This window comes from Oncorhynchus keta, chromosome 21 (assembly GCF_023373465.1).
Source record: "Oncorhynchus keta strain PuntledgeMale-10-30-2019 chromosome 21, Oket_V2, whole genome shotgun sequence".
Taxonomy (NCBI): domain Eukaryota; kingdom Metazoa; phylum Chordata; class Actinopteri; order Salmoniformes; family Salmonidae; genus Oncorhynchus; species Oncorhynchus keta.
This window is the reverse complement of record NC_068441.1, coordinates 33,811,765-33,824,754: the sequence shown is the minus strand read 5'-3', so window position 1 is coordinate 33,824,754 and position 12,990 is coordinate 33,811,765. Positions and strand designations below refer to the sequence as shown.

Here is a 12,990-nt window from a genome sequence, read left to right as displayed (position 1 = left end):
TTGTCTCCAGCAGTGGTGTAAAGTACTTAAGGACAAATACTTTAAAGTACTTCTTAAGTAGTTTTTAGGGATATCTGTACTCTACTATTTATATTTGACAACTTTTACTTCACTACATTCCTAAAAAAAACGTTGTACTTTTTACTCCATACATTTTCCCCGACAACCAAAGGTACTCGTTACATTTTGAATGCTTAGCGGGACAGGAAAATAGTCAAATTCACACACTTATCAAAAGAACATGTGGTCATCCCTACTGCCTCTGGCATGGCGGACTCACTAAGCACAAATGCATCTTTTGTAAATAAACTCTGGAGTGTGCCCCTGACTATCCATTAAAACAAGAAAACGGTGCCGTCTGATTGCTTAATAAGGATTAAATGACTCGCCCAAGCCTCCCCATTTCTCCTTCACCCAAATCCAGATAGCTGATGTTCTGAAAGAGCTGCAAAATCTGGACCCCAACAAATCAGCTGGGCTAGACAATCTTGACCCTCTCTTTCTAAAATTATCCGTCGCAATTGTTGCAACCCCTATTACTAGCCTGTTCAAACTGTCTTTCGTATTGTTTGAGATCCCCAAAGATTAGAAAGCTGCTGCGGTCATCCCCCTCTTCAAAGCGGGAGACATTCGAGACCCAAACTGTTACAGACCTATATCTATCCTACCCTGCCTTTCTAAGTTCTTCGAAAGCCAAACAGATCACCAACCATTTTGAATCCCACCGTACCCTCTACGCTATGCAATCTGGTTTCCGAGCTGGTCATGGGTCACGCTCAAGGTCCTCTGCCACGCTCAAGGTCCTAAACGATATAACCGCCATCGATAAAGGACAATACTGTGCAACCGTATTCATCAACCTGGCCGAGGCATTCAACTCTGTCAATTACCACATTCTTATCTGCAGATTCAACAGCCTTGTTTTCTCAAATGACTGCCTCGCCTGGTTCACCAACTACTTCTCAGACAGAGTTCATTGTGTCAAATCGGAGCGCCTGTTGTCCGGACCCTCGGCAGTCTCTACGGAGGTGCCACGGGGTTCAATTCTCAGGCCGACTCTTTTCTCTGTATATATCAATGATGTCGCTCTTGCTGCTGGTGATTCTCTGATCCACATCTACGCAGGCACCATTCGGTATATATCTGGCCCTTCTTTGGACACTGTAAACTAACCTTCAGACGAGCTTCAATGCCATACAACTCTCCTGACATGGCCCCCAACTACTTTTAAAAGTATAACTAAATGCAGGCTCTTCAACCGATCGCTGCCCGCACTCGCCCACCCAGCATCATAGCTCTGGACAGTTCTGACTTTGTATACAGTGGGGTAAAAAAGTATTTAGTCAGCCACCAATTGTGCAAGTACTTACTTTCCACCATATTTTGCAAATAAATTCATTAAAAATCCTACAATGTGATTTTCTGGATTTTTTAAATGTTTTTGTCTGTCATAGTTGAAGTGTACCTACAAGCCTCATCTTTTTAAGTGGGAGAACTTGCACAATTGGTGGCTGACTAAATACTTTTTTGCCCCACTGTATGTGGACAACTACAAATACCTAGGTGTCTGGTTAGACCGTAAACTCTCCTTGCAGACACATTAAGCATCTACAATCCAAAATTAAAACTAGAATTGGCTACCTATTTCGCAACAAAGCATCCTTCACCCATGCTGCTAAACAGTCAGTTTTATGAGGGTATCCTACAGATCCTTGACTTCGGGGATGTAATTTACAAAATAGCCTCCAACACTCTACTCAGCAAATTGGATGCAGTCTATCAAAGCCCCATATACTACCCACCACTGCGACCTGTACTCTCGTTGGCTGGCCCTCCCTTCATATTCGTCACCAGGCCCACTGGCTCCAGGCCATCTACAAGTCTTTGCTAGGTCACCATAGCAGCACCCACCTGTAGCATGCGCTCCAGCAGGTATATTTCACTGGTCACCTCCAAAGCAAAATCCTGCTTTGGCCGCCTTTCCTTCCAGTTCTCTGCTGCCAAGGACTGGAACGAATTGCCAAAAAAAAAAAATCACTGAAGCGGGAGACTCATATCTCCTTCACTAAATTTAAGCATCAGCTGTCAGATCCTTGCACCTGCACATAGCCCATCTGTAAATAGCCCAGCTAACTACCTCAACCCCATATGAGTTTTGCACCCGTGTCTCTACTTGAACATTACCACTTGTGTTTAATTGCTAAATTGTAATTACGTCGCCACTACGGCCTATAATCTTACCTCATTTGCACACTGTATATAGACTTTTCTATTGTGTTTAACGACTGTACGTGTATTTATTCCATGTGTAACTGTGTTGTCGTTTGTGTCGCACTGCTCTGCCTTATCTTGGCCAGGTCGCAGTTGTAAATGAGAACTTGTTCTCAACTGGCCTGTCTAGTTAAATAAAGAAAATCACTTTTTACTATTGATACTTAAGTAGATTTAAAACCCAAATACTTTTACTCAAGTAGTATTTTACTGGACGACTTTCACTTGAGTAACTTTCTATTAAGGTATCTATACTTTTACTCAACCCCCCGGAATGAAGTAACCGTCAGAGTATGGCATATCTGTAGAAACACCTTCATTTATTCACTCTCCACACAAAACAAATAGCATTTAAGAACACTTAACTCTGAATCAGAGCCCATCTGCACACACAAATTAGATGTGAAAAGAGCACAAAAACGGTTCTAGTCCTCAAGTGAAATTTGTAAAAGCCCCCCCCCTCAACAGAAACTGTTTACTGCAGTTAATTGATAGATGTAACACAAATAGCATTTGTGTAAAGAATTTAATTTACAAAATCTAAGGCATACATAGATCAACTAAACCCCATTCTCTTCTCCATTCTGGACCCCTTCCTGCTCTGGCTGTTGTCTTTTCAGCGGAATAATGTAGAGTCCGTTCTTTGCTTCCTTCAGTCTCCACCACCGACCAAGCCTGACAACAAAGACTTTGTTAACAAAAACAAAGATCATTGACAAAACAGATATTTCATTAATAAAGTGATGCGTAAAATGATGCAGTATATAAGTATGTGTCCGAGTTCAAATGATTGCAAGTTATTTGCGTAGATCTACCCATTGGTTGATTATGATACTTCCCGCGGGATCCTGTCTACAACAACTTAGCAAGTCTGACATTTACAAATGTTCAACTAGCACGTGAACGCAGTCGAAGAAGCCATTTAATCTTGTAATAAGAAAACATGGAAGGAGGTATTGTCATCACTGCCCCAAGCAGTCGAGGGAGTCTTAGGATTTGGGAGTGAAATAAGTGCCACCTTGTGGGCACCTGTCCTCATTGCAACTACTTTCATACAGAACACTGAAAACAGGCTTAACGCAAAGGGTAGGCCCAGAGTACATGATCAATATAGTCCGGATTTTGATCAGTCAGCAATGAGTGTATAATGATAGTAAGTGCACTCTGGGCTGTATCTCTGTATGACAGGTAAGTAGCTGGGTACATACCGGTGCTCCTGTCCTACTCCTGCCACTAGGAACTTCCCAGAGCTGGAGAACTTCAGACTGTTGACAAAACCAGGCTACAAGAGAGAGGAGACAGATGTTTTAGTGCAGAACACTTGTATTAGTCAGTTGATCATACACATAGGCCTATACAAATAGGCTGAATGCGTAATGTCTAAATGACATGGTGTTATCACATATTGCTACACAATGATTGAATGCAACGCAAGTTATGGGTGTATTAGGTATGGAGCAGTGTAGCTGGGACTTGCTTACCACAGGGATGCTGAAGAGAGGCTCCAGGTGACGGAACCCCTGGCCACACTTCCACAGCTGCACCTTAGAGTTGTGTGAACCTGTCAAGTGACAACAGTTACTCAATTCCAGCATCATCAATTGGGCAGGTCAATATTAGCAGTCAACGCCTAATACACCCCCCCCACCCCCATATTTATGTGTACAGTGAAGCTAAAATCAGTGCATTTTGGATTTGAGATCAAATGTTTTATATGAGGTGACAGTACAGTATTTAACACATGTATCTGTTTAGAAATCACAGCACTTTATGCATCTCACCCCCCCCCTCCCCATTTGAAGAAGTTGTTTTTCTATTAGAATTTGGACAAAGTAGCTAAAAGTTCAGTATTTGCTCCCATATTCCTAGCACACAATGACTACATCAAGCGTTTGACTCTACTAACTTGGTTGTTAGAGTAGAGCCAAATGTACAACATTTTGCTTCACCGTCCAAATAAATATGGAGGAGGGTGTATAGGACCAAGGATTGAGCACTAATTCAGAGCATCACACTATAGGTTTACAGTACACATTATAGCAAGGAGAGGTGGAAGTTTGGGGTTGATCATTACTAATAACCCACACAGGGTGTATACAGATGTGTATAGATGAGATGGTGTATAGCAAAGCTGGTGAAGAGGACTCACAGTCAAAGCTAGTGTCAATAGTTCTGCAGTGCTGTGTGTGTGTGTATAGATGCGTGTTATAAAGCTGGTGACTCGCACAGCAGTTGGCACCTGAGGCTACGGTGTCAGAGTTCTGCAGAGCCGCCACGGCTGCCACCCAGTAGGGCTGCTCCAGCCCCGAGTCACCATGCCGACCGTGGGCTGCCTTCACCGTGCTGAGGGGCTTCTTCTTGTTCACACTCCAGAGGGAGACGGAACTGAGGTGAGGAAGATAAAATATTTTGACTAATGAAAACATTTGTAATAGACCATCCTGTGCCGTTTGGAGAGAAGTGGTTACAGAACCTCTACAGATGTGGAGTGCGATGACACCTAGTGGAGTATAAAGCCACACACGTACCCATCATCAGCACCTGTTATCATGTGTTCTTCGTTAATGAGCTGGATACAGTCGATGGAGCCCCTGAGCGAGAGGAGCATCCCAATAGGTTAACACACAAGGAGAATATACACTCTCGGACCAACAGAGACAATACAGTGTTGTGAGACTGACTAATACAGAGAAAGAGAGTGAAAGGAGTCCAGGAAGACTCACTCATGGCCATGGAACACTAGCTGGGACTCCTCTGCAATCTTCCACACCCTCACAGTGCGGTCCCTCCCCCCTGCAGTCACACAGCGCTCCCGACTCCCACTGTCCAGCCCCGTGATCACATCCTGGTGACCAAATCTAGGGAGAGACACAGTCAATAAAACACAAACACAATTCTCATGCCAACCTGAAGAAACACACGGATATTACTAGTCAGCTACTCACAGGGTTTCCACATAGGCGTTTTCGTCCACGTTCCACACCTTGATGGAGCGGTCGTGAGAGGCACTGTACAGGTCATGGGTGCCCCTCCTGAAGGACAGGCCCTGTGGAGAATAGATGGCCCAGTTTGAGAAAAGGTGCAACAAAAATAATTTAAAAGAAAGCACATTTTAAGCAAGAAGAGCTTACCGACACAGGGCCTCTATGTCCTGTGAACTTGTACAGGTGTTTACATGTTGCCGCCTCCCAAATCATGATCAACTTATTCATGTCTCCCGTTGCCAGGTACTTGCCGTCCGACGATATGGAGATACACAGGACATGGGCTGTATGTCCAACATGGCGATCCTCTGTTCCTTTCCTCCCACCAGCTATTGTGTGCAGTCTCTTACCATTCTCTACATCCCCTGCAGTTACAGAAGAAAATGGGAGAATACATAAGTAAGCTTACTTTGACTGTTGCATTTCAGGCAGCATGGGAATGATTTTGCAGTCTATTTCAGTAAAACATCAAACTTATCTTTGATTATTTTGGAGAAGTAAACAAACAAATATAAATGTTGACTCACATTTGATGATGGAGCAGTCTTTGGCAGCAGAGAAGATGTGCTTGTCATCAGGAGAGATGACCAGACAGGTGACTGGCAGCTTGTGGCCTCTCAACAGACGAATCTCTGACGTGTCTGGTGGCAGGAGCTGAAAACCATGACAACATAGCGGTTGTGTTTAGTAGGCACAAAACAGAATAATAATAATAAATAATAATAATATAATAAAATAATATATGCCATTTAGCTGACGCTTTTATCCAAAGCGACTTACAGTCATGTGTGCATACATTCTACGTATGGGTGGTCCCGGGAATCGAACCCACTACCCTGGCGTTACAAGCGCCATGCTCTACCAACTGAGCCACAGAAGGACCACAGAAGTGGACAGAAATGTGTAGGTCCAATCAAAAACACTTTTTCAATGTGCCCTACAAAATGACCACAGCCTTCGGGTTACACAGGACACTATGGGCCGTAAAAAACTCATACTGTGTGGATACTGGATGGACATGCACAGAGTGCTTATAGGGGAGACATCCAACAAAGATACTCACATCTTTTGCAACCATCCGTTGAAGCTTTCCTTTCTGTTCAAGCTGAGGAAAAGAGAACGTGTTCACTATAGGGCAATACCATATTCATAAAAGGACTTGTGACATATATTAGGGATATAATTAAATATTAAAGCATGAGGGGGTGTGGTATATGGCCAATAAACCACAAACCCACAAGGTGCCTTATTGCTATTATAAACTGGTTACCAACATAATTAGAGCAGTACAAATAAATGTTGTCATATGGTCTGATATACCACGGCTGTTAACCCATCAGCATTCAGGGCTCTAACCACGCAGTTTATAATCAGCATTGCAAATTGTAGCTAGTACACTTACCACTTCTTCTTGAAGTCTTCCAGCTATCAGGTCAGTCTCAAAAGACTCTTCCTCTGCTTTCTGTTCTTCTATTGATAAGACATGAAGACAGAACAGTGAAGCTTCAGATTCCAAATAAGCACTTAAATATAAAGTTTAAAGAAAACTGTTTAGCACAGCTCAATTAATAGTTACAGAAGCTAGCTAACGTTACTCCCTTACCCTCATCCCTCAATTGGTCAAGGTAGAGCTTGGCCAATCGTAGTTTCTTCTCCTGTGGAGTCTCATCAAACTCTTCTTCGACATTGGCCCTCCTTTTTCTGTGCACTGCAGGGCTACATAAATATAGTTTCAACTCAGACAGCTCTAAATAAAATCAGTTTGTTCGCCAACTTAGATAGCTATCTGTGAAGCCAGTCAACTACACTGGGTAAGTAAGCCTACCCTTCAGTTTCAGAGTCGCTGGAGATTTCTTCATTGTGCTTTGAATTGAGCTTCTTCTTAAGTTTGTTTCCCGTGTCACCATCATTCTAAACCACCAACACACAAGCATCACAGATCAGAAGAAAGTTCATTTAGCCATCATTGTAATAGTTACGTACATAGCTAGCTAACGTTAGCTAACTACCTCCTTACCTTTCGTTTGGAACCCGCTGAATTCTCGCTCTTTTTGAAAACCTTTGGAGGTCCTTTTTTCTTTATAAAGAAAGACGACATGATTGTATTCTTTAGATTGTTTTAACAGTGCTTCAGAGTTAGTCAATCTGTACACTAGTTAGCACACATGTTGACCACGCAAATCAACATTAGACCCACATGGGTTCTCTCTCTTCTGATTCAACCAAACTATAGACACCACAGACCCAAGTTTTGAAATGGAGGTGTTGATTGGATAATATTGCGGCATCTGTTTGTCCCGCCCACAAATACAGAGCTCTCACTGGATCCCTGAGCAAGTAGGAACTAAAGTCTAAATTTGATTGGCTGAGAAGACCTGCCATGTTCAGAAAGAAACTTGTGCAGGGGAAAATCATTCCCCAAAAGATATGATCCTGACAAATGGTTCCTTCCAGAACGCAGTTAAACCAAGTAAATAATTAAAAGGATGAAATAATGATTTTACATTAAGGTAACATGTTAATCACAAACCTAAAAAAATGGAATTATCACGTTTTATTTAAAAAATCGAATATATTTTCACTGCCATCAAGCACACACTGAAATACTTAATGCGACCAAATACACCGCAGTACTGCAGTACTACTTCCTCTAGCTACTAGCTAGTACCAGCTAGTACTTTTCCATGTACTGACAAAGATTTGCATCCAGTCTCACTGCGATCTCAGCAACGAAATTGAATACACAGGTGGGTATAACGTTAGCTGTAATATGATGTGTTAAAATCTGTAATGTGTTGCTTGAAATTGGCTAATTTGTCCAATATTGGGAAATGCCAAAAAACAGCTCACGTCCTATAAAGGACCTGATATGGCGTCCACAGAGATGAGGCTCTTTGTGGCTAATGTTATTGCAGCGCATACAGCATCATCAATGTAGTAATAACCTATTTAAATATAATCCCAATGTGAAGATAATGGTCTTAAAAGTTGATGGAAAAAAGTAATGTACAGTTTCAATATTTATATTTTATTTATTCAAATACACAATTATGGTGCTCCAGACCTGAAGAAAATAATTTTTGTGTATTTAGTCAAATGTACTTATTTTCTGTGCCTGTGTTATATATTTCATCAGGGCGTTTGCCCACCTGTGTAATGGCACCAAAGCGGGCAGCAACAACAACACACTCTGTCAGTGTCCACACAGGCTCTTCTGTCAAAATGATGAAGATTGGCATGGATCATTCTCTGGAGGACTTTGGTGAGGTAATAGAGGAGAAGTACAGAATACCAGATGATGGATATTCACCCATAGAGGTGAGAGAGGTCATTTAATTGATGATCAGTTACTAACAATTACTGCAGATTACAACCACTGGTTACAATCTAATTAAATGTGTTTCAAGGAATACTTTACCCCTTACTTTTCCACCCTGCAGTATAATCAAGGATTATGGCCCATGTACAATATCCTGTATGGTTGATGTGCTGTAGTAACTGTACTGTATTTTACACCGTGTCGTACTTTGTTTCTCTCTCAGGGTGAACCAATCACCTTCGAGGAAGAAGACGATCAAAGTGCTGAAACGAGAACCGACACCATAACTCTCCTGATGAAAATCGATCAGCTCCAAGCAGAACTGAAATATGAGCGCAGATGCAGGCAGCTGGCTGAGAGGGAACTGAAACAGATGAAAGGTATGTTGTAAAACTACACTAATTGTTCATTGAATCGTATTTAATGGGTATTCAAAGTTACCCAAATAGACCATTTTTTGGCGTCAACCTTAAACTTTTTTAGTGTTAACTTTTAAAAAGACTTCTTATCATGAAAGATACTCTAAGTATTTTAAACACCACTGTCAATGTACTCCGTTATCTTGCAATGATGTACTGAAAAAGGGTAAGCTAATCAGTTAGGGTGATTGCTGATTATCTATCTTTATAACATGGGTTGACTGAATAATCGATTTTCATTGGTCAAATGGGCGTTGCTGATTATTTTCTGATACTTTGTCAGAGATGAACGACCTGCCAATGTTCTCAGTTATCTTGAAAATATAAATTGGAAAAGGTTGATCAGTTAGGGGGATTGCTAATTTATACACAGTGTATAAAACATTAGGAACACCTTCTCTTTTCATGATGCAGACTGACCTTTGAACGGGGTATGGTAGTAGGGACCAGACGCATCGATTTTAAGTGTGTCAAGAACTGCAACGCTGCTGGGTTTTTCACACTCAACAGTTTCCCGTGTGTATCAAGAATGGTCCACCTCCCAAAGGACATCCAGCCAACTTGACACAACTGTGGGAAGCATTGGAATCAACATGGGCCAGCATCCCTGTGGAATGCTTTCAACACCTTGTGGAGTCCATGCCCATAAAAATGTAGGCTGTTCTGAGACAAAAGGGGGTGAAACTCAACATTAGGAAGGTTTTCCTAATGTTTTGTACACTGAGTGTATAATACTATCTTGTAATACTTTGTCAGAGATGAATGACCTGATGACCCAGATGAGACACACTGCCCATGACCTGAGGACTGTTCTGGACCATGCCCGGGGGCAGCAGGGGAATGATGTGAATGATGTTGTGAACGATGCTGTCACCCCAGAGAGCTGTGAGGGGCAAAGCATCTCTTATGCGGACGTGCCAGTTCAGATGTCACAGGTGGTGTCACAGGAGGTAGAGGTGAGGTCACCACCCCCATCAGGCCATTCTACAATGTAGTTGCTGCTACTGTCACATTCAACTTGTCCTCTCAAGAAAACTATGTATATAGCCTCATGTTTGCCTGGGTTCAGACAGACGACCTGAGATATGGCATTAGGACTACTTTAGCCAGGTTAAACCAGACCAAATGCTCTACCTACAGCTGAAAAAATGGTAAGTGCATCATGCAGTCTAATTTAACAAGGCTAGGAGTACTTCTGATGAAAGGAGATACACAATATCCAAACATTGCTGGCTATAAAATACAGCAATTCAATTAAAGTATCTCTCTAAAATAAAACTAGGTATGTCTTTGACAAATCAACTTTGCAATGTTCTCTGACAATGGACACTTCAGTTCTGTCTTTAACTTTAGCAGGACGCTAACTATATCCACCTCCCCGGGGGTCTGAGAGTGCAGAGGAATCTGTACAAGGGGATCTCAGAGATCATGGACTTCAAGAAGTACATCTCAGCCATGCTGATGGTGCTGTTTGACAGGGAGACGCTGGGCACACACAGTCTGCAGGGCAGGAGGTGTAACATCGCCAAAGAGGAAACCCAGAAACCTCAACTTCCCCCTGACATCATGAGAGGCCTTCTAGGTACTGTACTTTGTCTATTTCTTATTGCTGTCTATTTTATTCAACCTTAATTGAACCAGGTTGTCTCATTGAGGTCGGAGGACCTCTTTCCCGAGGGAAAGTCATTCCAGCAAACTAAAATTGGTTTTGTGAAAGTTCCCGGAACATTTGTTAGTTCGCTGCAAATCTTCACATAAACACAAAAAAATGTCCTGTCGTGCTGATGATTAGAACATATTTAATCTGTTCTTTAAAGGTTCCAAGAATGTTTCATTAGGTTGTGAAAACAGTATGGTGAAAACATTGTGGGGACGTCACAAAATATATGTTCCCAAAACACATAAACTATCCAGTTGTGTGGATGATTCTACAATGTTTCTTTTAGGGTGCAAAAAACATTCCCCTGATGTTACAACAATGTTTCCAGAACATATTTAATCTGTTCTTTGAAGATTCCTAGAATGTTTCTTTAGTTTGTGGGGCTATGACGAGAGAGAGGTTCCCAAAACACTAAAACTGTCCAGTTGTGCTGATATTCATAGAATGCTTTACATTTACATTACATTTAAGTCATTTAGCAGACGCTCTTATCCAGAGCGACTTAGGTTAAAGTCTTGCCATAGATTTTCAAGCTGATTTAAGTCAAAACTTTAACTAGGCCACTCAGGAACATTCAATGTGGTTTAGGTAAGCAACTCCAGTGTATATTTGGCCTTGTGTTTTAGGTTATTATCCTTCTGAAACGTTAATCTGTCTCCCAGTGCCTGTTGGAAAGCAGACTGAACCAGGTTTTCCTCTAGGATTGTGCTTTGCTCTATTCCATTTATGTTTATACTAAAAAAAACTCAACCACCACCATGCTTGAAAATATGAAGAGTGATATTCAGTGTTGTGTTGGATTTGCCTGAAACATAACACTTCGTATACATGAAATAAAGTTAATTTCTTTGGCACATTTTTTGCAGTTTTACTTTAATGCCTTATTGCAAACAGGATACATGTTTATAATATTTTTATTCTGTACAGACTTCCTTCTGTTCACTCTGTCATTTAGGTTTTATTGTGGAATAACTACAATGTTGTTGATCCATCCACAGTTTCCCCCATCACAGCCATTACACACTGTGACTGTTTTAAAGTCACCATTGGCCTCATGGTGAAACCTCTGAGCAGTTTCCTTCCTCTCCGGCAACTGAGTTAGGAAGGACACCTGTATCTTTGTAGTGACTGCGTGTATTGATACACCATCCAAAGTGTAATCAATAACTTCACCATGCACAAAGGGATATTCAGTGTCTGCTTTTCTTTATTTTTTACCCATCTATCAATAGGTAACCTTCTTTGCGAGGCGTTGGAAAACCTCCCAGGTCTTTGTGGTTGATTCTGTGTTTGAAATTCACTGCTTGACTGAGGGACCTTCCAGATAATTGTATGTGTAGGGTACAGAGATGAAGTAGTCATTCAAAAATAATGTTAAACACTATTATTGCTATTATTGAGTCCATGCAACTTATTATGTGGCTTGTTAAGTACAGTTTTACTCCTGAATGTATTTACTCAAGACATTTACGTTTTTTATTTTTTATCAATTTGTTAAAAAAAAATGTTTTTATTTTGTTTTGACATTATGGGGTATTGTGTGTAAGCCAGTGACAAAATCTCCATTTCATCAATTTTAAATTCAAGCTGTAACACAACAAAATGTGGAAAAAGTTTGTGAAGGAACTGTATTATGTGACTTGTTAACCAAAACTTAACAGGGGTTGAATACTTATTGACTAATGACATTTCAGCTTTTCATTTTTTATTAATTTGTAAAAATGTCTAAAAACACAATTACACTTTCATATTATGGTGTATTGTATGTGGGACAGTGACACAGATCTGAATCTGAAGGCGCTGTATGTTTTTTATTTCTAATGATAAAAGATATCAATAATACATTTAATACGTTTAAATTATATTTTTTCTAGATCACGTGAGGATAAAGTTTGGTGTGGATTACAGTGCGATTCGAGCTGCCGTCAGAACAAAGTTAAATAATGAAGACAAACTGTTGAAGAAGAGACTTGGGATCCGTTAAATCTCCATTCAAAAAAATAAAAATAACCAAATATCAGGTTATAATCACACAATTGTTTACATTGCAATTACTGTATTCTGTCCTGTAAGTGCAATGTTTTATTCCACCAACAGATGTCAGTGTTTAGACAGTTTAGTTGGTTAATAATAATAATAATAATGATGTTACTTTTGATCAGAAGGATATTGACTTTGTTTGTTTGTATGATTTAAGAGTAATGTAGACTACACATATTATAGATTACATCTGTGATAGATTGACTCACATAGTAGCCTTAACAACACATTATTCTATAATGATTGTGCCTGTTAAATAAATGTCTTTCTGATTCCCACAACATCCAATCTGGTTTC

At 40.7% G+C, this 12,990-nt stretch overlaps 2 protein-coding genes across 4 annotated transcripts; one reads left to right on the top strand and one right to left on the bottom strand.

The window, feature by feature from the left end:
• Positions 1-2,574: 2,574 nt before the first annotated feature.
• Positions 2,575-7,508, bottom strand: LOC118373804 (U3 small nucleolar RNA-interacting protein 2). The gene is made up of 14 exons (XM_035760052.2): positions 7,273-7,508; positions 7,081-7,166; positions 6,859-6,971; positions 6,658-6,725; positions 6,319-6,360; positions 5,783-5,909; positions 5,403-5,620; positions 5,217-5,317; positions 4,995-5,129; positions 4,800-4,862; positions 4,511-4,656; positions 3,753-3,832; positions 3,480-3,553; positions 2,575-2,946 (listed from the first exon to the last, which is right to left on the bottom strand). The coding sequence occupies exons 1-14, from the start codon at positions 7,351-7,353 to the stop codon at positions 2,832-2,834; spliced, it is 1,449 nt and encodes a 482-aa protein (XP_035615945.1). The 5' UTR covers positions 7,354-7,508; the 3' UTR covers positions 2,575-2,831.
• Positions 7,509-7,708: 200 nt separating this feature from the next.
• On the top strand, positions 7,709-12,976 carry LOC118373802 (uncharacterized). 3 transcript variants are annotated; one of them, XM_035760051.2, is made up of 6 exons: positions 7,709-8,002; positions 8,392-8,522; positions 8,798-8,954; positions 9,750-9,949; positions 10,347-10,575; positions 12,528-12,976. In XM_035760051.2, exons 2-6 carry the CDS (start codon positions 8,412-8,414, stop codon positions 12,635-12,637), a joined length of 807 nt encoding a protein of 268 aa, XP_035615944.1. In that variant the 5' UTR covers positions 7,709-8,002; positions 8,392-8,411; the 3' UTR covers positions 12,638-12,976. The 3 variants fall into 3 exon arrangements, with proteins under 3 accessions (XP_035615944.1, XP_035615943.1, XP_035615942.1); XM_035760050.2 differs by having other exon boundaries at positions 7,712-8,002; positions 8,392-8,573; positions 10,350-10,575; XM_035760049.2 differs by having other exon boundaries at positions 7,712-8,002; positions 8,392-8,573.
• Positions 12,977-12,990: the final 14 nt, after the last annotated feature.